At 36.6% G+C, this 26,501-nt stretch overlaps 1 protein-coding gene across 6 annotated transcripts in view; it reads right to left on the reverse strand.

The window, feature by feature from the left end:
* Window positions 1-26,501, reverse strand: part of DOCK11 (dedicator of cytokinesis 11) — a 190,179-nt gene that overhangs the window by 37,202 nt on the left and 126,476 nt on the right. For 5 of the 6 annotated variants that reach the window (XM_023758478.1, XM_006082189.3, XM_006082190.3 and 2 more), the window contains 11 exons: window positions 26,235-26,351; window positions 24,766-24,841; window positions 23,824-23,933; window positions 21,557-21,671; window positions 15,782-15,848; window positions 13,981-14,028; window positions 12,240-12,382; window positions 10,832-10,947; window positions 8,656-8,793; window positions 4,439-4,621; window positions 1,201-1,314 (listed from right to left, as the gene is read on the reverse strand). In XM_023758478.1, the coding sequence (XP_023614246.1) occupies window positions 1,201-1,314; window positions 4,439-4,621; window positions 8,656-8,793; window positions 10,832-10,947; window positions 12,240-12,382; window positions 13,981-14,028; window positions 15,782-15,848; window positions 21,557-21,671; window positions 23,824-23,933; window positions 24,766-24,841; window positions 26,235-26,351 (1,227 nt within the window). The remainder of the gene's footprint in view (window positions 1-1,200; window positions 1,315-4,438; window positions 4,622-8,655; window positions 8,794-10,831; window positions 10,948-12,239; window positions 12,383-13,980; window positions 14,029-15,781; window positions 15,849-21,556; window positions 21,672-23,823; window positions 23,934-24,765; window positions 24,842-26,234; window positions 26,352-26,501) is intronic. The other variant, XM_023758474.1, reaches the window with a different exon arrangement.

Here is a 26,501-nt window from a genome sequence, read left to right on the forward strand (position 1 = left end):
GGGGGAAGGGGGCTGTGGGAGAGGTAGAAGATGGAAAATGGGAGATAAATGGTGATGAAAAGAGACTTGACTTGGGGTGATAAACACACAATACAATATACAGTTATGTTGTAGAATTATATACCTGAAACTTGTATAATTTTATTAACCAATGCCACCCCAATAAATTCAATTTAAAAAAGGAAAAAAATTATCTATGGCAAGCCACAGTTAACAGATGATTCTTAAAACTCATCAGATAATAAATCTCTTCTGTGCTGTTCCTCATCTGTTAGCAATGGATCAGGCGGCTGTTAACTGCTCTAAGAAGTGAGATTTTGTGAAATTTCAAACTCAGTGCTCAATTAATCAATATGGGAAATAGTTAACAACTGTTAAGAAAGAAAGGATCCATTTATATTCAGAGCAAGTTTAGAAATCAAGCTCAGAAAAAATTCCAATCCTACTAGCCATAATAACTGTGTATACACAGTATAGTCAACATCCATTCATTCAACTAACACTGATTATTTGCTATGTACCAGGCAGTTTTCTAAGTGCTAGAGATACAGTGGTGTACAAGACAAAGCCTGGAATCATGAAGCTTACAATCTCTATACTCTATTTTTTTAAAATATATTTTTATTGATTTCAGAGAGGAAGGGAGAGGGAGAGAGAGATAGAAATATCAATGATAGAGAATCATTGATTGGCTGCCTCCTGCATGCCCCCTACTGGGGACTGAGCCTGCAACCTAGGCATGTGCCCTTGACCGGAATTGAACCCGGGACCCTTCAGCCCACAGGTCAATGCTCTATTCAGTGAGCCAAACTGGCTAGGACTATACACTATTTTACTGAAAGTCGTGAACCTGCCCTAGCCAGTTTGCTCAGTGGTTAGAGCGTTGGCCCAACTGAAGGGTCACAGGTTCAATTCTGATCAAGGTCACATGCCTCTGTTGCAGGCTCAATCCTAGGCCCCAGTCGGGGCATAGGCAGAAGACAACCAATCTATGTGTCTCTCTCACATTGATGTTTCTCTTTCTCTATCTCTCCCCCTCCCTTCCACTCTCTCTGAAAATCAATGAAAAAAATATCCTCAGGTGACAATTAACAACAACAACAAAATAAGTCATGGATGCAATAACAGTTTAACTCTAGGAGTGTAAACTTTTCTGACAGTGAAGGTGCTTCTAATTTATTACTTGAAGTGAGAACATACCTTCATAGGTCTGTCACTGTTAGCAAAATTATTGATAATGAATAAAGACTCCTGAAATCTTGATCCTCCGCTTAGTGCTACATCAGCTATCAGCTGACTTACAGCAATTATTATCTGTGGGAAAAAGCAAATATTGTTTTTCAATTGTCTTTTTAACAAATGCTATTTATTTTCATCATTGTATAAGCCCATAAGCATTCATATGAAATGTTTCTTTTAAAGATTCTACACAGTTCCACCATAATCTACTTTCTTCAGACATGAGAAATTTAAATTCTTTTATGGAAATAGCAACTTCAAAGGCCCCAATTTCAAATATTACTGGGACTTTTCTTGGTTAGATGTGAAATTTTTTTCTAAGCTCATGGTACAGCTAGATCCAAAACTGTTTCATAATAGTGAACTGAAACTATGGTGGGTCAGGTCTCCATTTTGAACATGCTTGCTAGGCAGCAGCTATGGCAAAGTTGGGAATAAATGACATTTTCTTCTATGGTTTCTCATTCCTTTTCGCTGGTCTATTTTAGTGTCCTGAACTTCCAATTCCAGCACCTCAGCTCCCTTCTTTGTTTCTTTTTTTCCCCTTCTTTGTTTCTGACTAGCACCTACCTAGTTAAGACAGCCCTACATGTAATGCCTTTGATGGTGCTTTTTAATCTCTCAGGATCCCTTTGAGGAATGCCTAAATGATTCATGGTAAGGCGTTAATGGCTGGATGCTTTACCTCTGGTCTTGGGAAGCAGGAGCTATGATTGCAGGCTCTAGAATCAAACTGCTTCAGATGCAAATCTTGACTTTATCAATTATTCACTGTGGGGCTTTAGAAAATCTATTTAACCCTTCCATTCCTCACTTTCCTTAATTGTAATAAGGTTATGAAATGTTCTGAGGATTAAAGAGATCATAATCATCATAATACTAGGTAACTCTTTTTTGAGCACTTACTATGTGCCAAACATGGTTGCAAGTCTTCATACTTACTAATTCATTTACATTTGAATAATGAACTTGAGAGAAATAATGGTTTGACCCAGAAGAACATACCCTAATGGGGAATTTCAGGCATACTGGCACACTAATTGCAGAAGTGTTTTGGGGAAAGATGGTATTCAAATGATACCTCATATAAAGGTGAATTATAAAGGCCCTTATTATATAACCCTGCCCCTAGTATCCAAAGGTAACTACTAGTATATAGTAGATTTTTACAGAAAGAATACAATTCCATCGGATTTCCACATTACTGATAACATTTCTAAAAACCTGATAGGCTGTTTCCCCATTTATAACCCATTTCCAAAAAACAACTGCAATGGGACACACCATGGCAGTGAAGATATAAATATAACCAAAGGTTTCCCATACTACAAAGAGGTCTACTAAGCTAAGAAGTCCTAATTGTGTTTTAGTTCAAAGCAGTTTCATTAAATAAGCCGAAAAATATGGAGATGTTGAATAACAACTACCATGTACTGAGTGTCTATTACATGCCAGTCATTGTGCCTGGCACTACACACACTTTATTTTTATCCCTCATGACAGCCCTGCAAGGTGAAATATATTTGGCCTCACTTTACAGATAAGGCAAATAGTTAAGACAGATTAATACACCTGTCTAGGGTCACATAGTAAGTAGCTGAGCTACGATTAAGCCCAGGTAGGTCTACTTCCAAAGTTCATTCTTTTTACTACACCTTAAGACTTCTCTCATGTTTTACTTACTGGTCATACTGAAACGTGAAACACACAAACTGTATTATTACCTACTACAGAATATTTAATGAGTGTCTTGTTTGTTATTTAAGCATCTCATTTAATCCTCACAACAATCGTATGAGGCAGGCACAAATATTTACCACTATTTTACATATGAAGAAACTGAGGCACGGACACACTAAGGACGTTTCTCAAGGTCATACAATGTGCGTTGGTCCTGGAACCTGAACTAGAGTCTACCTCATAACACCTATGCTCTAGAATAGCGCTTTCCAATAGAAATATAATGTGACCCATGCATGTAATTTTAAATTGTCTAGTAGCTGCATTAAAAAGTAAAAAGATGCCGAAACCGGTTTGGCTCAGTGGATAGAGCGTCGGCCTGTGGACTGAAAGGTCCCAGGTTCGATTCCGGTCAAGGGCATGTACCTGGGTTTCGGGCACATCCCCAGTAGGAGATGTGCAGGAGGCAGCTGATCGATGTTTCTCTCTCATCGATGTTTCTAACTCTCTCTCTCTCTCTCCCTCTCTGTAAAAAATCAATAAAATATATTTTAAAAAAAAGTAAAAAGAGCCTGGCTGGTGTGGCTCAGTTGGTTGAGCGTCACTCCATGCACCAAGAGGTCGCAGGTTTGATTCCCCATCAGGGCACATGCCTGGGTTGTGGGCTCATCCCCAGTAGGGGGCATGCAGGAGGCAGACAATCCATGTATCTCTCTCATGGATGTTTTGATCTCTCCCTCCCTCTCCTTGTCTCTCTCTCTCTCTAAAAAAATCAATTAAAAAAGTAAAAAGACACAGGTGAATTTAAATAGTTTACTTAACCCAATATATCCAAAATACCATTTCGACATATTGTAAATATAAAACAATTGAGACATTTTACTCTTTTTGGTATTTAGTCTTCAAAAGCCAAATTTAGGGCACATATCAATTCAGACTAGTTACATTTCAAGTGCTAAATGGCCACATGTGGCTAACAGCTATTGTAATAAACTGGGTAGCTCTAGATCTTGATCTAGGGCAGTGGTTCCCAACTTTTTCTGGCCACACCCCACCTAAGCATCTCTAAAATCCTGATGCCCCCCCCATGACATATAATTTTTATTATTCAAAAAGTGAATTCCTATTCACATGGAGGAAGCCTAAAAGGCCATTAACTTGGTCTAAACAAGCTGCCAAAGAACATGGCATCCATGAAAGAGAAAAATAAAAGAAGGAAAGGACAGTTGAAGTACTGAGGAAGAAATCACTAAGAAATTGTTAAAAAATATAAAGTGATATGAAAAATTAGCAGATAAAGTTTCAAAACATATAATAGAGAACTGAAATGTGTAAATATGTCACAATATATATTTCTATACTGGATATGAGGCCCCTAGAACCATAAGAAAAGCAAAAAATTCACTGTTAATAACTCATTCTCAAATTGCCCCCCTGTGGGGTGGTGCCCCACACCGGGAACCACTGATCTAGAGGGTAAAGACTGAATTGAAGAAGAGGAGCTTTGATTTTCACTGACCTGCAGATGTGTTCTCAGAAAGGTTTTCCTTTTGGTATATTCAAAGTTGTTTCTCATCAGAAGATACAGAAGTGCAGATGCTTCATTCCTGGTTGAGCTAATCTTCGAGGTGCAGCACTTTAAAACCTCATAGCAAAATGCAGCACACATGTTTACCCTTCCTTTGAAAAAGGCTGAGGGAAACTAAAGAACAAAACATAAATAAGTATCTGAAAACCCAATCATAAAAATCAATCAACTATCAAATGCCAACTATATTCCCACTTAAATCTATGCTAGGTGTCTTGAAGATACATAATGAACTTAAGATTAGGGCTCTGCTCTGGAAAACATGAACTAGTTAAACACACAAAGGCCAGCATGTGTCAATGACAAAACAACTCAAGTCAGTACACAAGTCACTACAAAAATGTGAGGTGCTAACAATAAATGGTACAGACTGAGAAGAGCTCATCATGATCTGGAAAAAAATGTTATGTAAGTTCTTGATAATATGCATTAAATTAATGAATGACTGAAATGATGAATGATTGATGGGTCTCGATCTGACCCTTAAAAATGGGAAGGACAATATGCATTACTTACTCTTCTGCTTTATATTTAAACAGTTCTTTATGTTATGAACTTTCAAATGCTGAGAAAATTATAGTGGGAATCTATTGAGCAAGTAAAGTTGACCTTTTAACAAAACGGGGTATAGATGAGGTGTAGATGCACAAACATATATGTGTCCTTTACTCATAAACAGTGTTAAGATAAATTTTGTGCCTGGCCAGTGTTGCTCAGTGGTTGAGTGTCAACACATGAACCAAGAGGTCCCCAGTCAGGCACATGCCAGGGTTGCAGGCTCCATCACCAATAGGTGGCATGCAGGAGGCAGCTAATTGGTGATTCTCTCTCATTGATGTTTCTCTCTATCCCTCTCCCTTCCTCTCTCTCTAAAATCAATTAAAAAAACATAAGACATATTTTGCATAGGGAAATTAGTCAACATTATCATAAAAACTTTGGTGACAGATGGTTAAGAGACTTATTGTGGTGATCACATCTAAGGAATGTGTCAAATCACTATGCTGAAAATAATATAATATTGTATGTCAACTATACTTTAAAAAGATATATATTGGCATAGAGAGTACAAAAGTGGCTGTCTAAACCAGTGATGGCGAACCTTTTGAGCTCGGCGTGTCAGCATTTTGAAAAACCCTAACTTAACTCTGGTGCCGTGTCACATATAGAATTTTTTTGATATTTGCAACCATAGTAAAACAAAGACTTATATTTTTGATATTTATTTTATATATTTAAATGCCATTTAACAAAGAAAAATCAACCAAAAAAATGAGTTCGCGTGTCAGAGGTTCACCATCACTGGTCTAAACAGTCAAGTGGCTGTTACTTTGAGAATGTAGTCAGTCTGCTTTGTGGAAGATAAAATATACATATAACATAGGCTTGTTATAATCTCTAATGCTTACATGTCTAGGCAAGCAAGGAGTAAGCTGCTGCAGGGTACACAATGGATGTTTTTCAGGGAATATGAAGCTAGAGGGCCAACCTTTTCAAAATAACTTCTTGGGAATCTTGAATTTAAAACCATGTTGTAGGAATCAACCTTCTTTTTATCACATTAAGACCAAGTGCAATGCTACACAGATATGAATGTTTAATAAATGTTTTCTGATTGGCTGCCCGGAAATCTCATCAACAAGTTCACCAGATGAAAACAAACCTTGCTGGACAAGATATTCTAGTATGAAAATGAAAATAAAGGTGTATGGGAGGGCATAGCTGTAATGTAGTTAATTCACTATATTAAATCTTCTACCCACGTCACTTCTGAGTGGGCAAATGGCCAGAATCAATGGTGACTTCATAACTGTCAATTCCAATGGACTTCCCTTCCTCCTTATCTTATTAGGACACTGTATCTCGTAATAATGTTGACACTGTTTTCTCTTTTGGCTTCCACGATAGCCTTCTTTCTTCCTACTTCTGTTACTGCTTCCTTTCATCTCTTCTACACATTTCTCTTCTAACCCCTTCCATGTTGTTTTTCTCCAATGTACTAATCTTGACCTATTTTTTGGTTCTTCCTCTATATACACTCCAGGAGAAATTAAATCATTCCCATGGCTTCAACTACACTCATGCTGATGATCTCCCTAGTTCACTATGGTCCAGCTAAACTGGGCCTTTCAGTCTCCAGAATTTCAAGCTCTTTCCCAACTCTGGGTCTTTGCATATGCATGTCCTTCTCTCTATAGCAGTGGCTCTCAACCTGTGGGTCACCAACCTGTGCGTCGCGACCCCTTTGGGGGTCGAACGACCCTTTCACAGGGGTCGCCTAAGACCATCGGAAAACACATAGATAATCACATAGTTTTTGTGATTAATCACTATGCTTTAACTATGTTCAATTTGTAACAATGAAAATACATCCTGCATATCAGATATTTACATTACGATTCATAACAGTAGCAAAATTACAGTTATGAAGTAGCAACGAAAATAATTTTATGGTTGGGGGTCACCACAACATGAGGAACTGTATTAAAGGGTTGCGGCATTAGGAAGATTGAGAACCACTGGGTTAGGGCAAATAAACTATTTTTTAATCTCTTTCCCTCCGTTTCTTATAAGATGCTTATAGTGAACGCAGTTTTCCATTTATTTCTTTATTCACAAATTGTATTAAATAGCAATTTAAAAAAACCTTCAAATCCACCTAATCTCTATATCAATTAAATGCAATAAGTAATGATGACAAAAAAGCTTTCCATGCTTAGTTATCCTATTATACAAATCAATTAATTGAATTTCTTTATCTTGTTAAAGTTACACATACCAGAGAGGAAGGCCTGAACTGTGCCTTTCCATAATTTTAACTCCATCTTGGTTTATGATGCTTTTTTATTACATTTAAAAGCTATCAGAAGCAGACCAGAAATAAATCTTTGCTATCTGTTTCAGTCATATTTATTCCTAAAAGTCTAGCCTGAGGTTTCTTTAAAAATGAGGTAAAGCCTGAAAATTTATAGCCCACAGATGCCATTAGCATTGAAAGGAAGGGCTCATTCATTTGATCCCATACTGAGTCTCTCCCTCCCTCCCTCCTTGCTCCCTTCCACCTCTCTAAAAAGTCAATGGGAAAAATATCCTCAGGTGAGGATTTTTTTAAAAAGGATATTAACACCCTGTTAATTTAAAAATGCTTTTAGCCAAGATTTCCTTATAATTACATTAACAGGCTATTTTTTGTCATTAATTCACTGTTGTTTTTTGTTTTGTTTTGTTTTTTGTTAACCCTCACCAGAGGATATTTTTTCCATTGATTTTTAGAGAGAGAGAGAGAGAGAGAGAGAAACATAGATGTGAGAGAGACACATCAATTGGTTGCCTCCCATACACACCCAGACCAGGCCAGGGATCAAAATGGCAACCCAGGTACGTGCCCTTGACCAGGAATCAAACCCGCAACCCTTCAGCCCGAGGGCGGATGCTCTAACCACTGAGCACACTGGTCAGGGCAATCCACCGTTATTTTTAACAAATTTTAGTGAGTAGGCCATACATTGGAAAAAAAACACTAGTAATTTTACCGACATAAATAAATATAACATATTTACAACTACAGTCTATGTATTTAAATCCAGTAGTCACACTGCTCGTAAACAAGGTTCAGTGAGTGATCAGCATGTGATCACACCACATGGCGCATGGTAAATGGTTCTGTTGTAGAATGGCGTGGCTCTCTGCAGCAGTATTGCCGGCAGATGTTCCCACTTTCCCTAAGCCATGCCCCAGCCGTGTTTACTCAAGGTGACTGGTGAATGCATGCATTTACTAGACCTATTCAGTATAAATTTAAAATTACAGTAATACATATAGAAAACTTTTCTGTGAAATTAAAACTTTTCATACATACTTAATTTTAATTACACAGATGTGTCTACTTAAGTAAAAACAGGTAAACTAATTTATCAAATTTTTAACATATGCATTCAGAAAACCTACTTTATTACATGACAGACTTTCAGCTTTAACAGAAACCCCCTCGCCTGAATTAGTCTGTTATATGGAGGTTTTACTGTACTGACTTAATGGGTTCAGTGTCTGAGGTTTGTAGATGTCATAACAATAATCCTCTTTCCCCTCTTTTTTTCTTGCCATGAAGCAAGCCCACTAGCAACTAGCTATAAAGCTTTTGTCCTTACCTTACTGATGAAAGCTCGCAATGAAGCAAATACATGTTTCAGCGACACCTCAGATTGTCCATTTTTAAGAAAAGCAAGATGAATATCAAATACTTTTTTCATTAATGGGTTGTGGCCATCATTATTTAAAAGTTGACTCTAAAAAAACATGAAAATAAACATAATTTTTGCAGAAACAATTTATGTTACCCCTGCTTAGAATGAGAGATCTGACTTACCAATACCTGTTTATCAATCCATGTCTGAAAATTTCAGGAAAACAAGATGTTTAAAACATCTGTGCCATCTTTCAACTTGGAAATCTCAAAATACTACATAAACTACATCTATACTTGCTTCCATCATTTTATGCATAAGATGAAAAAATATTTTTCCAATGTAACACACTAAATACAGAACTAGTATGGGAAGAGTAATTTCTATTAACCTAGCCATATTACTTCTCAATTAAGAAACCAGTAAATTTAAAATAAATGGATACAAGTGTATTTCTCTGAGGAAGACTAAGTAATGTAAGAATTAAGGAAAATATCAATCATATTTTAAAAGTCTATTATCTAATTTAATTTTTAAGTATGTTTATATAAGATATGTTTAGTCATTGGTGAAAAATTAAACCCTCTATGAGTAGAGGTAATAACAGGTGTCACAATTGAACAGACCATATAAATTGTTTAAATGCTCCGTGTAAAAAGACATAAATGAAACAATAAATTGTAGAGAAATAACTATTGGTTTGTGAAACTTTAAAAAAAAAAAGCATTGGTTAACTTCTCCAGCCCTATTCTCCTATCCCTCAAAAAACTAACAGGTTACAACTTGGCCAAAAACAACAACAAAAAACCGACAAAATAATATTCAAAGTTTTGACAAATCTAATGGTAACATCAACAGCCAGACTCCATGCAGGGTGTTAGATTTTTCTGGCTCTTTCCTTAGTTTATTTCCAAACATGATATATGGTTAGAAGCATAGACCCTTGTGATAACTGGCCTAGATCTGAATCCTGAGTCTGCCACTGACCAGCTATATGATATTAAATTCCCTGTGAGCCTCAGTTTGCTCGTTTTTAAATGGGAATAATAATAGTATCTATATCATAAAGCCATATGAAGACTAAAAGTGAGTTCATATTTGTATTTTTTAGTTTATTGGGGTATAATTTATATACCATAAAATTTACCAATTTTAAGTATATGGTTCAATTATTTTTAGTAAATTTACAGAGTTGTACAACCATCACAATCCAATTTTAGAGCATTTCCATCACCCAAAAAACCTCCCTGGTGCCCATTTGCAGTCATTCCCATTTCCCCCAGCCCCACAATAAAAAAACCAATTTAATATTCATAAAGCACTTAGGGTAGTGCCTGACATCTACCAAGAGGTATGTTTGTTAATAAATGAGACACATCTGAATAGGAGGAAGGAATACAATGCAAGCCTCGAGACCAAATATCCTTAGTTATTGGCACAATGAATTTGGTTTGCATTTTAATGAGAACTTAATATTTCGTAAAGGGATACTGATGCCTATTTCTTATTACTATCTAATTCGATTTTCCCTTATGAGCCTCTTGAAAAGTACAGAGGGGGGAGAAAAGAAAAAAAATTATCTGTATAACTCAGGTGAAAGTGAGCACAATTTTTCACTTTTGAGTTCTCCCACTGATATTATATTAAAGCTATGTAGTTTTTATTCTTCAAACACATCTATTAGCCCAGTTTACTCCTTTAACAACCCTGAAAGTTCATTGCTTTGGCCTTATTGTTTTTAACCATAGCAATAATGATTTGTACTGAGGCAAGCATCTGAGAAAAAACACTAAGCGCCTGACCAGGGAAGCCAGCCAGGCTGCCTGGACATCATCTAACCTAAAGAGACACCTCATGACAACAGGCATTTGAGAAAACCAATTCAATCATGATTTGGGCTAAAATTACTGAATATTTTAATAAAAGTATGAAAGAGATCTATTTTTAACCAGGAAAATAAAACAACTGGGTGTGGCAGGTGAGTCTTGGTGAATTCCCAAGGTCACACAGTAGCCAAACTCAGTCTATCATCAAAGTTTCCTGAGTGCTCATCGGGGCTTTTATTCCTATGACTGGTTATGTTTTATTATAATGTTTTCTTTGCAATGATGCCAGCTGAATTTTAACTCTTCATTTTTACCTTGAAGCACTGGGTAAAAAACGATATGGTATCTAGCACTGTTAAAGAAACTTCAGTAGCAGTATTGCCTTCTAGAAGGGCCTGATGGAAAATGTCTGCTTCAGTTGTTGTAGAACCTAGGATTAAACAAAAAGTAAATTAAAACTGCTGAACAGAGATTCACATAATAGTTTTGAATGATTTCCCCTCCAAAAAACTTAGAGAGACAAGCAAGAAGAGAGGAGGCTCTTCATACTTGCAGACCTAATGAGTTTCACTGTGTTTATTCCTAAATCAAATATAGTCTTGGTTAATCAAGTCTACCAATTTTTACTTAGAGCTGTGTATCAACAGCTCTGCACACATAACTAGGAGCCCACTCCTTTGGAGACAAGATTTTAGTGATGAACTATGGCGATGTAACTAGGAAATAATGTGGGAGGCATTTTAGGCCGTGCAGGCTGTAAGCCGCATTTTTAAAAATGTCTTGAGTCTGTCGCGTCAGGGCCCACCTGCTCAAGACATTCGTTTTATTATTAGTCCTTAATACAGGCCACTTTTGCTGGCTTCCTTCTCTGCATCCTCCAGAGGACTGTATGGAAATGCAAGTTTTCTCACTCTTTGACTTTTTATTAATACTTGCTTTTCAAGGGATAGCTTCCAATTATATAACCCTGTAGCTTTCCCAGCTGGGCAAGATTTCTCTCCTTGTCCTACTCGCCTTATCAATACTTCAACCTGTGTGAAACACTTTTGTCAAAAAGTATTTACAGTTCTTTAATCTCTGCATTCAGCTCAGCATGTGTAATCCCTTAAAATCATTGAACAATAACTCTAAATAAATATTGCATACACTATTATGTTATACTATTATGGTAATATTTGCATTAAAGTTTAACAGTAGAGCCCTGGCCAGTGTGGCTCAGTTGGTTGGGTGTCATGCTTTGCATCAGGAGGTTGCTGGTTTGACTCACAGTCAAGGGCACATGCCTGAATTGTGGGCTCAATCCCCAGTAGGGGCCATGCAGGAGGTGGCTGATCAATGTGCACTCTCACATGGATGTTTCTATCTCTCTCCCTCTCTCCCTTCCTCTCTCTCTAAAAATTAATAAACTATTCTTTAAAAAAAGGTTTAACAGTAGTAATGAAGGATATTCCATGTAAATAAAAACAATTCAGTGAGAAAAATTGATTTAATAATGAATTAAGAAAAACAATACCATTACCTAAAATTGCTGAAAAATTTATGCATATTTTATTATAGTCATATATTATGAAATGATGATCTATAAATACACAGATATGCAAATAGATCTATGTCTGTGAAATCATTTTCAATCATATTGGTTATTTAAGCCAGGACTTCTTTAAAGTAAAATAGTATTACATATCTGTTTCAAATGGGGACCCCACACACATTTTCACTTACTGTGATTAAGTGTAAATGAACTTTCCAGGCTACTAAGATGCTGAAGCCGGGCCTGCATTACTCCTGATCTGTTTCGAAGAGCTGGCATGGTTTGAGATTTTCGGTCTACTCCAAAATGTTTTGTCAGCCAGGCATCCTGTATCCTAAAATAAAATTTAAAGTTAGGAATTGGAGTACTCTAATACTATATCTCGATGTTAGACGTTTTTTAACTAAAAAAAAATTAGGTTTCCATATAAACACAATACTACGATCAATGTTCTTTCAACTATTACTTGGCTTAAATGAGACATCACTGGAAATTGTATGAAGTTTTAATATATATTTAAAAGAGCTGATACTATAAGAATATAATTAAGGAATTTAGAGAGTTATTTACATTCCTCTTTCTCATCAAAAATATCAGTGTAAAATGGACAACACTCTAATAAGATTCAGTCTTTTCTCAGGAGATGAGGAAGGGCAAGTCAGCAAAGTCAGTAAGAGGGCTGCTCAAAAGTTGAAATGGGGGAGGGAATTTCTGAATGTTGAAGAAGGAGTGTCAATCAAATGTTTCTAAACTTGAGTTAAACTTGGACCAGAAATGTTTACTCTTTAAATATGTCTATTGCAAGAATTTGTAATTTTTTTCTTTAATATTAAGGTTTTATTAAAAATTACAACTGGGTCATAGAGGAACAAAATAAGAAAAATAGTTTGTCTATTCCAGTGATTCCCAAAGTGGGCGCTACCGCCCCCTGGTAGGCGCTGCAGCGATCCAGGGGGGCGGTGATGGCCACAGGTGCATTTGGGGGCGATGAGTAACTGCTATTAAAATTTAAAAAAAATTAATTTCCAGGGGCTGAGTAATATTTTTTCTGGAAAGGGGGCGGTAGGCCAAATAAGTTTGGGAACCGCTGGTCTATTCTCTAGGAAACATAGGGGGAGAGTCAGCAGAATGTTAGAGGTTAAGGCTCATGGTGGTAGTTACCATGCCAGTTTCCAGTTATGGGGAAAGACAGTGGAAAATGTCACCTGAATTACCTATTATTAGAATGTTCCAGAGACTCAGGAATTATAAACCCATCCAAACAGCCTCTTCAGTTTTTGGAAGTGCAGTGGAATTTAACATTAAAAAAATGAACTCTATTTGTATTGCTTTAATGACTACAAACTCTACCCCAACAATTTATCTCATTCAAATAAGCAAGTAATATTTCCTTAGGGTCCCTGAAACATTTTAAAATTATTTATTTCACTAAGACTTAAACAGCAAAAAGAAAAAAAAAAGCTCATTTATAATGTTATCCCAATCACTGTTGAGAATTTGTTTACCTTAGCAACTTAGGTGAGTACTGATAGTTTGTAGATAAAAATACAAACCTTACAACTGTCCTCAGTTTATAGTTTCCTGCCTTCTCTTGGATCTAGCCCTTCCTCACACATCCTTTAGAAAAGACAGCATCTGTTTCAGGATTGGGACAGAAACCCTGCACATAGGGCTAACCATTTTCCTTTGGAAAACTTAAATGTATCAACTCACATTAGTTTAATTTAAAGTTTGAGTTGAGATATACATAAATCATGGGTTGTCCTTTTAAAAATTTGTATTGAATTTACTGGGGTAACATTGGCTAATAGAAATTATATAGGTTTCAAGAGAATTCAAAATTAATAATGTACTTTTTATATGGCATGATCAAGACTGCCCTCTGTTGGAAGAAACAGAAAAAAGTGGAAATTGCCATGCTATGGGAATTACCTTGCTATGTTTCTTTTCCCCATGTATCTAAAGTGAAACAAACATACTCTAGAAAGAAAAACAGTAGCATGTTAGTAAAGTAGTTAATTATCTGCAATTTAACAAGTAATATTTGAAAATTCATGTGCTATAAAGAATGACTACTTAACTCATATTGTAATGTATGTTTTGATAGTCAGAAATATACACATAACTAATTGGGGGCTTGCCATATTCTATTTCTCTACATTTATTTGCTAAAATTACATTGATATCAAAAAGGCCCATGTCTTCATGTATAATTTTAACAACATAAAAGAACCTATCAATGTTAATCATCCTTTGTTTTCTATAATATATCATAGCAAAAGTCTCTAGTATAGTTAATACCTAAAGAAAGTTTCATGAGCCCTAAAAGTTGGGGTAATTGCTATGCTTTTTTATAATGACATTAAAATACTTTCTATGACTAAAAATCTCTAACACATACAGAATTAGGGAGGATAGCATACTAACCTCCCACATACCTAGCACCTGCAAGCCTCAACAATAATCAATTCATAGCCATTTTTGTTTAATCTCTACCCTGAACAGGTCCTCTGCTGTCCCTCCATCCTTCCTATCTACCTACCTCCCATAGTATTTATTTATTTATTTATTTATTTATTTATTTATTTATATTTATTTATTTATTTAATTTTTAAATATTTTATTGATTTTTCACAGAGAAGAAGGGAGAGGGACAGAGAGCTAGAAACAAAGATGAGAGAGAACGATCAGCTGCCTCCTGCACGCTCCCTACTGGGGATGTGCCCGCAACCAAGGTACATGCCCTTGACCGGAATCGAACCTGGGACCCTTCAGTCCGCAGGCCGACGCTCTATCCATTGAGCCAAACCGGTTCGGCCCTCCCATAGTTTTTAAAGTAAATCCCCAACATCATATATTTTCATTAGCAAACATATCAATATAATTAGAGTAGTTTTTCTTTTTAATCTTAAGTGCTGTTTTGATTGCTGCCATTTTCTGCAAAATTTTGAAATGCTTTAATAAATATTTATGAATTATCCTCTTTGTGTTTTGGTAGACATGCACATATAATATATATATGTCTGTACTATTTATTTAAAAGTTTGCTAGATTTCATTCTAATTTTTATTTTAGTTTTCTTAAATAATATTAAAATACCTCAGCATACCATACAGGGTGGGCAAAAGTAGGTTTACAGTTGTTCATATGGAAAATAATACAATAATTAATAAGTAATGATAGAAGAATAAACTGTTTCAAGTAATCACAACTGTAACTACTTTTACCTCACCCTGTATAGAACAACTTTCCACTTCTATCTAGAAAAAAAGACTAGATTTTTCCCAAGTGCCTTGGAATGGAGATATCTATATTAATCTATTAATCTATCATCTATTTATATATCTGTACATTTCTGAAGTGGGTGAAATTACTCAGCTCTACCTTAGAGTACAAATTATAAATTCCAATAAGTTAAGCTGCTCTATTAAGCCAGCATCTGCTCTGAATGATTTAGGACAGTTGATGCCACTTCTAGTTTTCCAGAACACAAAAAGACTCCTGCCAGGCTATAAAAATGGTCTATTATTGGCTAGGCTTTTCTATAATATCACAAGTATCACCATGTTTTTCCTCTATATGTGAAGAACCTGAATGTCAGTATCTATATTATCAAAATTTTCTACATTATTAGCAAATAAGATGTTGAAACCAAGAAAAAAAGTTGACATTTTATTATGTATAAAAATTAAGCTTCCCAAATAAGGGGATATATATGAAAATGTTAACTTACTCTAAAAGTATGAGAATGTTTATGAGCTCCTGAGGAGATACTTTATTCCAGTAAGTTAAGAGAGTATCTGAAAATGGAATAAATAAAGCGTTAGATCTTGAAATAGAGCAAATAGCACGGTGAACCTCAAAGTACCAATAATTTAGCTTAAACAACCATCAACGCATAGCTAGTTGTGCACAATACACACACTGTATTCTTTTGAATTAATTCCAAATATGTATTTTAATTTCAACATTTTTATTTTATTTTTTTAATGTATTTTATTGATTTTTTACAGAGAGGAAGGGAGAGGGATAGAGAGTTAGAAACATCGATGAGAGAGAAACATTGATCAGCTGCCTCCTGCACACTCCCCACTGGGGATGCACCCGCAACCCAGGTACATGCCCTTGACCGGAATCGAACCCGGGACCCTTCAGTCCGCAGGCCGACGCTCTATCCACTGAGCCAAACCGGTTAGGGCTCAACATTTTTATTTTATAAATCTTCTTTTGGATAGCTCATCCCAATCTTCATATCATCCCTGAAAACAAAGGAAGGAAGCAGACCTGGGGTTTTTAATGAAAATCCTAAAATTTTATGCAAGATGGTGCATTTCTGGGAATTTTGCTGAACGGTGGGCGTGTCTAGTACCTCTGTCTGCTACTCAAAGGGATCTCTGAACCAAAAAGTCTAACAAATGTAAACTTTAGAGAGAGATAATTTTTTCTCTTCTTTGCCTTTGGGTTATAAACTGTGAAGTCCTGTCAATACACACAAATGTAGTATTTCAGATATAAAAGTCCCTTAAAATCTATTACATGTACTTATCCTTTTTACCTATTTCTCTACTTCCAACACACCTACTTATGGATATTATTTTTAATAAAAGAAAACTGCTGCCACTTAACTTTCCAACCCTTTCTCATCCGACTCAGATATGTCAACAGATCCTCTTCTAAAAGGTAAACATCTTGTAGGTATCGGAAAAGTAAGCAAATGACCGAATTGCAAGCCCAGCTAGAGCCCCCTGCAGACAACAATGGAGGGCCAGGCAATGTTGGTCATATGGTGGGGGGGTGCTGTGGGGGTTTTGACTTCACTTCCAATTTTTTAAAGACCAAGAGTATTGGTAGTTCCTAATGATTATAAAATACTGATCATCAAGAATAAAAATGCTAGAATTGAGTCTAATTAGATTTGTGGAGCCTTTTAAAATTAAGCTATAAGTGACTTCCGGTTACCGCACCCCCCCCCCCCCCCTGCCTTTGGATGCGTTTCCCTCAGAGAAGGTGGGCTCCCAGAAGTCACCGGATTTCCGGCTTCCGGTTTCCAGCCTCTAGAAAACCGGTTGACTGAAGGCGCCATTTTCCCTTTGCTGCGGCGCCATTTTCCCTTTGCTGCGGCGCCATTTTCAGCTTGCCGCACACCAGCTTTTCCTGTCAAAAAGCTGAGCCACCCAGCATCCACACCGTGCCCTGAGGCAGCTTCGATTAAGGTCTGTAAAAAGGGTGAAGGGCTTATCCCTGCTGTGGCCTGTCAGAAACTCTTAAACCATATTCTAGTCAGCGGCCGAGGTGGCGGCAGCTGCGGCGGCGGCATAAAGCCACAGGCCAGTCTCAGCCGTTTCCAAATCCCAAATCGGTGAGACAAAATGCAGGCAGGGAAATTTGGTGGAGAAGACAGGAAAGATGATAAGACACTTTCAGAATCTGAGAAATTAGAGTTAAGTGTATGTGACGTGTCGAGTGACGAGTTTAAAAAAGCCTGGCTAACACTAAAAGAGCTCCATGACAAAGAGCTTCACCGTTTACAGACCAAATTAACCAATTTGAGGAAAGAGCGATTGGGAGATGGAAGATGGACAGGGTCCACAGCCAGAATTAAAGAGTTGACTGAGCAACAAAAAGTTCTCAATGGCACCATTCAAGCCTTGCGAGAACAGTTGCGCTCAAAAACATGTGACCGCTGTTCAGTGAATGAAACATATAAGAGTACACTACAGCAAGAATTTTACGATATCCAACAACGAAACCTTAAGTTTATTGCCGAGATCACTGCAGAAAGGAATAAACTAAGAGAAGAAAATAAAATGCTTTCTGAAAAACTTAGAGTGACTCAGCAAAAGCTTAGTTCTTCTGAGAGTAGTGATGACTTCATTCCTTGTGCTCAAAAGGCTGGGTCCGTTTTTACAGTCAGGGATCCTACAGATGATCAGCTGCTTCTGCCTATGAGATTGAAAGAGCAGCCAAATACTGCACAGATTAAATCTAGGGGGAAAAAGGAACAGCAACACAGTCAAGAGTTAGCAATTCTAACTCATAGTCCAGACCTCTTTGACATGGCAGAGACATCTTATGACAAGATAGCTTCTAATACCAGTAAGTCTACCACAGAAGGTACTTCCACCCAGAAGACACCTACACTTTTTCCCTTATTATATACACAGAGTAGTCAAAGGGAGCATGAATTTCAAGTTGTCTCTAACCCTTCTGAAGAGAAGCCTGGCCAGTCAAAAAAGCTAGAGTTATTTACACGTAAGGCCTCCACACAGAGGGCCTCTACTCAGATGGACTTCCCTTGGGCCTTTTCCAATTTTGGTACAGAACAAAGCCCAGTAATTGAAGCAGTATCTGAAACTTCAGAGGAAAACATGCCTGATAATAGACTCACAATTCACTCTTATTCAGAGAAAAAGCAAACAATCTCTGCAAACGTATTTCCTCTTGACTATACTTCAAGTAGGAAAAGATCATCGATTGGTATTCCTCGTTACAACATTGGGTATTCAGAGAGAAGCAGCAGTTACCAGATACCTTCCATTCAACAATCAACTTCGAAAAAGAATACTAATGAATCTACAGTTGCAACAGGGTATGGTACTGACAGGCTTCAAGGTGATGACCAGAGTTCCACTGTGGGGTCTAGGATAAAGAGAAAAGCCAAGGTGCAGACTGAAAGAAGGAAGTAACACTCCCCCATCCTCTTAAGGAAACTGTTTTTCTTTCACAAGAGGACAGTCTTCCAGTGAATTCAGACTATGTAACTAACTGATAACCCCTAACTCTGACTTCATTTCTAAGGCAGTAAGACTTAAAACAATTTGGAAAACGTCTTAGACTTTGAAACAGTTACTTGTTGCCAGTTAATAAACTATAGCTCCCTCTACTTTCATATAAAGTATCTTTTTGTTGAAATTTAGTTGCTACTGTTGATGAACTAATAAAAAAGAAAGCCAAGAGAAGACCTGAAGGGAATTCTTTTCTTGTTGAAATTAAGTTGCTACTGTTTATGAACCAATATAAAAGAAAGCCAAGAGAAGACCTGAGTGAGTTCAACATTTAAACACATATAGAGTGACTACAAATATTTACCGGACGAGACAAATAACTAGAATACATCTATTGACAAGGACCCAGAAGCTGATATTTTTCAGAGTACAATGAATGTGACTTTATAGATATCATATAGCATGACTTTACATGTATAAAAGCTAAAAAGGAGCTGTGACACTGACTGTACACTACTTATTAAAAATGTGCTTTTAAAAATCAAAAAGCAAAAGCCGAAGAAAGAACAATCTAACAAAGATCAAATGTTTAGCAAGTAAGGTCAACATTTACAAGATAAGAACAACTTAGGAAGTTCTCAAGAAACAAAGAAGTTATGGTTTTACCCATGACATTAAAAAAGCAGCCAGGACTTTGTCACTGGTATTACAGTTTATGGTATGTGTGTGTGTGCGCATCCGTGTGCTATGCACGTATGCCACAGTATATGGTGTGTATGTGTGTGTGCACGCACGCGCCATGTGCGTATGCCACAGTATATGGAGGGTGTGTGTGTGTGCATGCACGCGCCATGCGCGTATGCCACAGTATATGGAGGGTATGTGTGAGTGTGTGTGTGTGTGTGTGTGTGTGTGTGTGCGCGCGCGCGTGCGCGTGCACATGTGCATGCATCATGTGCATATGCACAAGTATTGGAGTGGAAGAACAGAGAACTAGTCAGCAATGCATCTCACGCCTCCTTTCTTCAATCTGCCACCCCCAACCCAATTTTACTTTCCCTGAGCTGTGGTGGTGGTTAACATTTTTTTCATGTGTTTGTTTTTTGTTGTTGTTTCTTTCATGTATCTGTTGGGTCTTTTTTTTTTTAATCAAATTTATTGAGAAAGTTATTGTGCCTTAAAAATCACCCATTTAAACAGTATACAGTATAACACTTTATAGTATATTTGAAGAGTTGTAAAACCATCACCACAGCTTTAGAATATCTTCATCACCCTATGAAGAAACCCCGTACATATTAGCAGTTACTATCTACTCTTCCCTACTTTTCATCTTGTGGGAAGAAAAAACAGTGAGTTATAGCTGTAGTTGTCAACCGATCCATCATCTACTGAAACAAAAATCCACCAGGTTGAAAATGATCTCCCTTTATTTATTTGTTTTACAAAACATGGAGGCCCATCACATAGCCTCAATATATTCTTTGTTTTAATAAAGTACTATGTAAAGCCTAAACATACTTCTACTTTTAAAATATTCTTTTTTTGGTAATAGTTTTCTTTTTTAAGTGTTAACAGTATTGCAGATGCCCCCCATCTCCTCCACTTTGCCCCCCTCCACCAAGCCCCTGCCGCACCCAAAGACCTCCCCCAACTATTGTCTATGTCCATGGGCTATGCATATATGCATATGTTTTGACTTTTACTTTAAGTTCTTTAAAGATGCTATTTATCTGTTTTTATCTACTGTTTTATTATGTACCTTAGCATTTATTATAGATTTGTTTTAATATCTCTATAGCTATCAACTTATTTTGTTTTATTACTATTTATCCTGCATTGTTAAAATAGATTTAAAGCAAGTTATATAGATACTGAAAATAGACTATAAATTAAAGATAATGACTATGATAATCAGAACCCAGGTGCTTTTAAGTTCTTCATTCCTGCATTTTTTTTGAGCAAAAATACTCAGAAAAGGAAGAAAACTGTATGAATAAATGTGGTATTTGGAAATAAGAAAACCTGATTTTACTTCCACGTCCAGAAGACATGAAGTTTATCAAAATACTTTGGTTATATTCTATCATATAATATAGAAAGGAAATGATAATACTAGTAAATAATATAATTATATAGCAAGGAGAAAAAAGAGTGTGAAAAAGAGCCTGGAAACATACAAAACCATACAGTTGTACTGTGTAACAATGGCATTCCTTACCCTCAAAGAATCCTTCCTATCTTTTTGTTTGCTTTTTGTTTTCCAAATCCTGGGTCAAATAAAAGTTAAAGTATTAAATATGACTCTGGTTATTATGTTTTTCTGTTTATATTGGTCATGTAATGCATTATATGCTCTGCATGAAAAAAAGTTTAGCTGATCTCTCCCCCTTTCTTCCACCAAAGGACTTGTATGCATGCATATAAGCCTAACCAATGGACACAGACAACAGGGGGGGTGAGGGCATGAGTGTGGGGGAGGGGGGGCAATAACAACACATATGTAATACCTTAATAAAGAAAAAAAAGTTTAGCACTTCCAATACTATTGCCTCATTTTAGAAATTACATTTTAAAATAAAAAAATTGTTTCAAAGAATAAAATTATATGACTAAAATGAACCTATTTTAAGTTAAAATACAGGAACATTTAAAAGGTCAGAGTCTTTAAAGATCTGTTTCTAATGAGCATGTGCTCTAGGTGATGGTCAAACATTGTATGAAACTGAGCCTGTGAGGGTAAATGTGTAGTAGAGCCCAGGCTTAGTATGCTGGTAACTCACCTTCAGAAATCATTTTTACTATATAGAGATAGCACATCAAGAGGCTTCTGATTTCATACTGATCCAGTCGGTTATACTGGGATGATACGCTGCTCCTCGTAGAACTCTGCCGGGTCTATAATATAAAGACAGCAATTTTGTTAACAATATTGGTACTATAGTTTCCCATATCCTTTAATTCAAAAACTATTTTTACCATTCGTCCTATTTGGGAAAATTCTAAGCATAAATCCAAATTTTTAAAAATGTTTTTATTGATTTTTGAGAAAGAGAGAAAGGGAGAGGGAGAGAGATAGAAACATAAATGAGAGAGAAACATCGATCAGCTGCCTCCTGCAATCCCTTACTAGGGATCAAGCCCACAACCCAGGTATGTGCCCTGACCAGGAATCAAAGCAGTTACCTCTTGGTGCATGGGAGGACACCCAAGCAACTGAGCCACATTGGTCGGGCCATAAATCCAATTTATATCACACTTGGAAGGTAAATGGGCTGACTCTGTTGCCACTGTACCTAGAAATATCACTGGAAATTACCTTGGGGCCTTCACCAAGAGATAGCCATGAATACTGTGAATGTTTAAGTCCCATAGGTCTCGTGTTTTAGTAGTAAAAATGTTAAATAATTGTATATGGCTATTCCCAGAAAAATAGCTTTTACATTGAGGAGGAACTTAACTAAGGTACATGGAAGTATAAGAAACATTTTACACTTTTTAATTTTAATCTCTCCTTGAAGTTTATTAAAATCCAAACTGCAAATTAAGGTCAGAAAATCTATCTTTAAAAAGGCTAATCATATTATAGATAGTTAAATAAGGAGGATCCAGCAATACTTCAAAACTAGAGCTTCTACAAAGAAGTGATGTTCCTATTATTTAATTACTTTTGTTGAAGTATCAGTTAAGCATGACAAGATTTGACCTTTCTGAGGATTTATATGAATAACTAAATAATTTACCCTTGTTAAAAATCAATACTTTCAATTGAGTTAAACTGCGCTGGGGATATACATTTCATAAAATAAGATTTACTAAGAAAGAACTTTCAGTTGGAGTAAAACATCTAGGTTCTGAATGATTGCTAGCTGTGTGACCACTAGCAAGTTATTTAACCTCTTTGTCCTTTATTTGCCTTACCTATGATAGTGTCTGTTGTCATAATTCTAAATGGTGTGAAATAGAAACCTTTGTACATAAATTACTATTTATCCAAATCCTCAAGGAAGTATCCTCCGGTAGTTCTCAAGGGGTGGTTCCCAACCAGCAGCATCAGCATTGCTTGGAAACTTAGTAGAAATACAAATTAGCAGGCCCCACCCCAAACCAACTAAACGAGAAACTCTGGGGCTGAGGCCCAGCCATCTATTTTATTAAGCACCCCAGGAGATTCTGCTGCACACTAAGAGTGCTGGAATTAGAAAATCTGGTTCCAGGTCTGGCCCTGCCAGAATTGTGTGACTGTCCTAAATCACAATCTCAGTTTTCATTTGTAAACTGAAAGTTGAAATTTATTATTTTCATGGACCTTTCTGTTTTTTATATGATTCTATGATTTTACATAGCAGCATGGCAAGGTTTTACTGGGCTAATATGAAGTTTCTCTAACTCAAGGCAGACATCTCATAAACTTTAATGTTAGGCTTGAAAATATGAGATGGAAGAGTTGAAGAATATATTCTGATACCAGATGCTGAGATCCTAATTTGGAGATCCATTTTTTTCTCCCAAATTAATATAATTACTCTACTATAAAATAATGAAAGGGGAAGAGATCAACCAAAGGACTTGTATGCATGCATATAAGCATAACTAATGCACACAGACACCATGGGGGTGAGGGGGCAAAGGGGGGGGGGGATAAGGACACATATGTAATACCTTAATCAATAAAATTTTTAAAAAAGGAAGGCTGAATTAATCCTGCTAAGAAGTGATTTGTTTTAAGTGACAGGTACATTAGATATTTTAAACTTGAACCTTTCCTCTCTAGAACAGGTACAGTACAGTGTGCTACGGGTTCAAGGGGGTATTCTGAATTAGAAGTCTTAAAGATAAGTGTCTCAGCCCCTATAAACAGTGTAAGATATCCAAGTAGCAGCTGCCAGGATAGGAAGCAAGTGCTAAAATATCCAAAAATTATGGTTGTTTTTTTTTTACAAATCCAGGACAGACTACAGGAAAGTAGAGAGCCTCTTATTTATACAAAAAGAAAGATTGTTGTAGCCAAAGGTATCATTAAGGTTATCTTACATATGTAGGTTCTTACATTTTCGCCAGTGCTGCCCTGATCTGGAAATCCTGTTGCTCCTTCTGGGATCAGGGAACCTCTTGAGTCTTCTCTCTTAAGTCCATGTCCATTTTGAAAAGACCCATAAGCTATAAAATAAAAGCCAAGTCCTTATTAGCAACAGGAGGGACTGCCAAAAATATAAATTAAGTACTAGGTTAATTTAAGTAAAGATACTTTCAGGGATTAGATCTTCATCATCTAAAATTGTGAAGTTTATATATTATATCAAAACACATAAGAAGCCAAATAAAGGGTTAGCTCTTTTTTTATTTCTTGAAACACTTTACTATGTATAAAATCACAAGAAATTCCTTGAAAATAAAGAAAGCCACACAATTTGAGAGGTAATTTTATAGATAAAGAAATTTGGGCCCAGAAAGGGGAGATGTCTTGTCCAAGACTAAAGACAGATAAGAGGATTGGAGGCCAGTGTTTTTCTCATTATCCTCTAATTTCTTAGTATACTAAGATACGTTTTTGACAAGCTTAGACGAGGAAATCTAAGCAAAGAAATGTATCTGCAATGGAGGTCAGATTTTATTTATTTATTTTTATTTATTTTTTTAAAATATATTTTATTGATTTTTTACAGAGAGGAAGGGAGAGAGATAGAGAGTTAGAAACATCGATGAGAGAGAAACACCGATCAGCTGCCTCCTGCACATCCCCCACTAGGGATGTGCCCGCAACCCAGTTACATGCCCTTGACCGGAATCGAACCTGGGACCTTTCAGTCCGCAAGCCGACGCTCTATCCACTGAGCCAAACCGGTTTTGGGCGGAGGTCAGATTTTAATTAAAGTTTAGTAGAGATCACACTATGCATAGTTTTTATTATAAAATATTTCAAAAAACACAGAAGGACAGAGTACATTTCTAAACAGCCATGCAATGTATAATCTTTAAAGGACTTAATTACCGGTATCTTTGTCAGTGCTCAGACTCCCTCTATTTGTAGGTGAAGTGAAGCCATATGCAAATTCATCCCTGGATGCCTGTAACACAATGTGATACCTCTATCACTTAAACAAATTTGTACACTAGGGTAAGAAATCAAATTAATATACTAAAATGATGCCCTGATTTTAAAGCTCACTGGGAAAGTCCAGTATCAATATCGGTATTTAGGAGACAAATCTTTAAAAAATGGGTACTAGCATACTGTAGTAACTATGACCTCTGGCTAAGATACGTAACTCTAGATGGCTGGTAAAAGCTGCAATTGGTGCAGTCTGGTTCAATTCTCCTTGCTTGGAACCAGGAGCAATGCTAGAAGGAGGGGTGTGACCAGAAGCCCTACGTGAACTAGAGCTGCAAAAGGAAACAAAGGTAAGAAAAATATTTCCAAATATCACTGTCAAATGTGGAGTAAACAGAAGTATGAGCTACTGTGTCTGTAAAGAAAGACCAGCCTGACACTCAGGTGGGTGATATAATCGGGAGCTACAGGTAATCAAGCCATCAGGGAGGCTTAGAAGTAGCTTTCTGGGGAACCCAGTGCTGGCTTGACAAATCGAGATAGGGGAATTTCCAAAGGAAGCTGTAAAGGACACAGTTTAACCTGCCACTCAATAATGTGACAGGACTACCGAAAATGTAAAGGTGATCTTGGGCCATACAGAACATGGAGTGGGGGGTAAAGTAGGAGTTAATAGTCCCACTGGGCAGACTATAGTGGAGATAGCTGATCTGGAGAAAAAATTAGAAGGTACATGTGTAAGAGGTATCATGTAGTTGTAGGAATAGACAAAACTAGGACAAGTGGACAGAAAACCTTTTAGGTCTAATGTGAGAAGGAAGTTTTTATTATTATAATGGCAAAAGGTGTTTGGCCATGTGGGAGACTGATCACCTCCAAAGTTCCTTTCAACTAAAAGATTCTAAGGGGAGAAAAAGGCACAGACCAATTGTGATGAGCTAAAAGCAACTCTTCAAGAAGTACTGAAAGGAGGCTGTTAAGGGAGGGGAGAAGCCAAAGAAGACAGTTTAGTCCCTGGTGCCTAATATTTTGGAAGTGAAAAATCTTTTGTTTCATTTTCAAATTGAATAACTATATGAAGGCATAGAACAACAGCAAACACTAGGTACAAGGGATTCTTGGTGTTCTTTTGGACCTTGTTACTTAGTGCGGTCCTTGGACCAGAAACAGCCAAACGTTTGTCAGAAACACATAATCTCAAACTCCATCCAGGCTGCTGAATTAGAATCTTTGTGTTAACAAATTCCCCAGGTGATTCATATGCACATTAAAGTTAAAGAAACATTGCTCTAGGAAGAAGTATAAATGTAAAAATGGAGTAAAAAGTGAACCATATAGCATATGATCCCAATTCCAAATGTAGTTAATAAAAGAAAATAAAATGTCAATAGAAACACATTACTACTTACAGAATTAGGCATGGCTGCACAAGAATACAAGGTATCTCGACCTGCTAATCGCTGTATATTTTCCAAAAGCAGCCCAACAAATGGGAGGTACAATTGTGCTATTTTGGCTTGTTGGTTCTGAAAGATAATTATCAAAAGCTTATAGGTATAATGATTTCACTAATTATGGAATCTAAAAAACAAAATAAATGAACAAACAAAACAGAAACTAATAGATACAGAGTATAAACAGACTGTTGCCAGATGGAAGGGATTGGGGGTAAGGAT

Source organism: Myotis lucifugus, unplaced genomic scaffold, assembly GCF_000147115.1.
Source record: "Myotis lucifugus unplaced genomic scaffold, Myoluc2.0 scaffold_2, whole genome shotgun sequence".
NCBI classification, from domain to species: Eukaryota; Metazoa; Chordata; class Mammalia; order Chiroptera; family Vespertilionidae; genus Myotis; species Myotis lucifugus.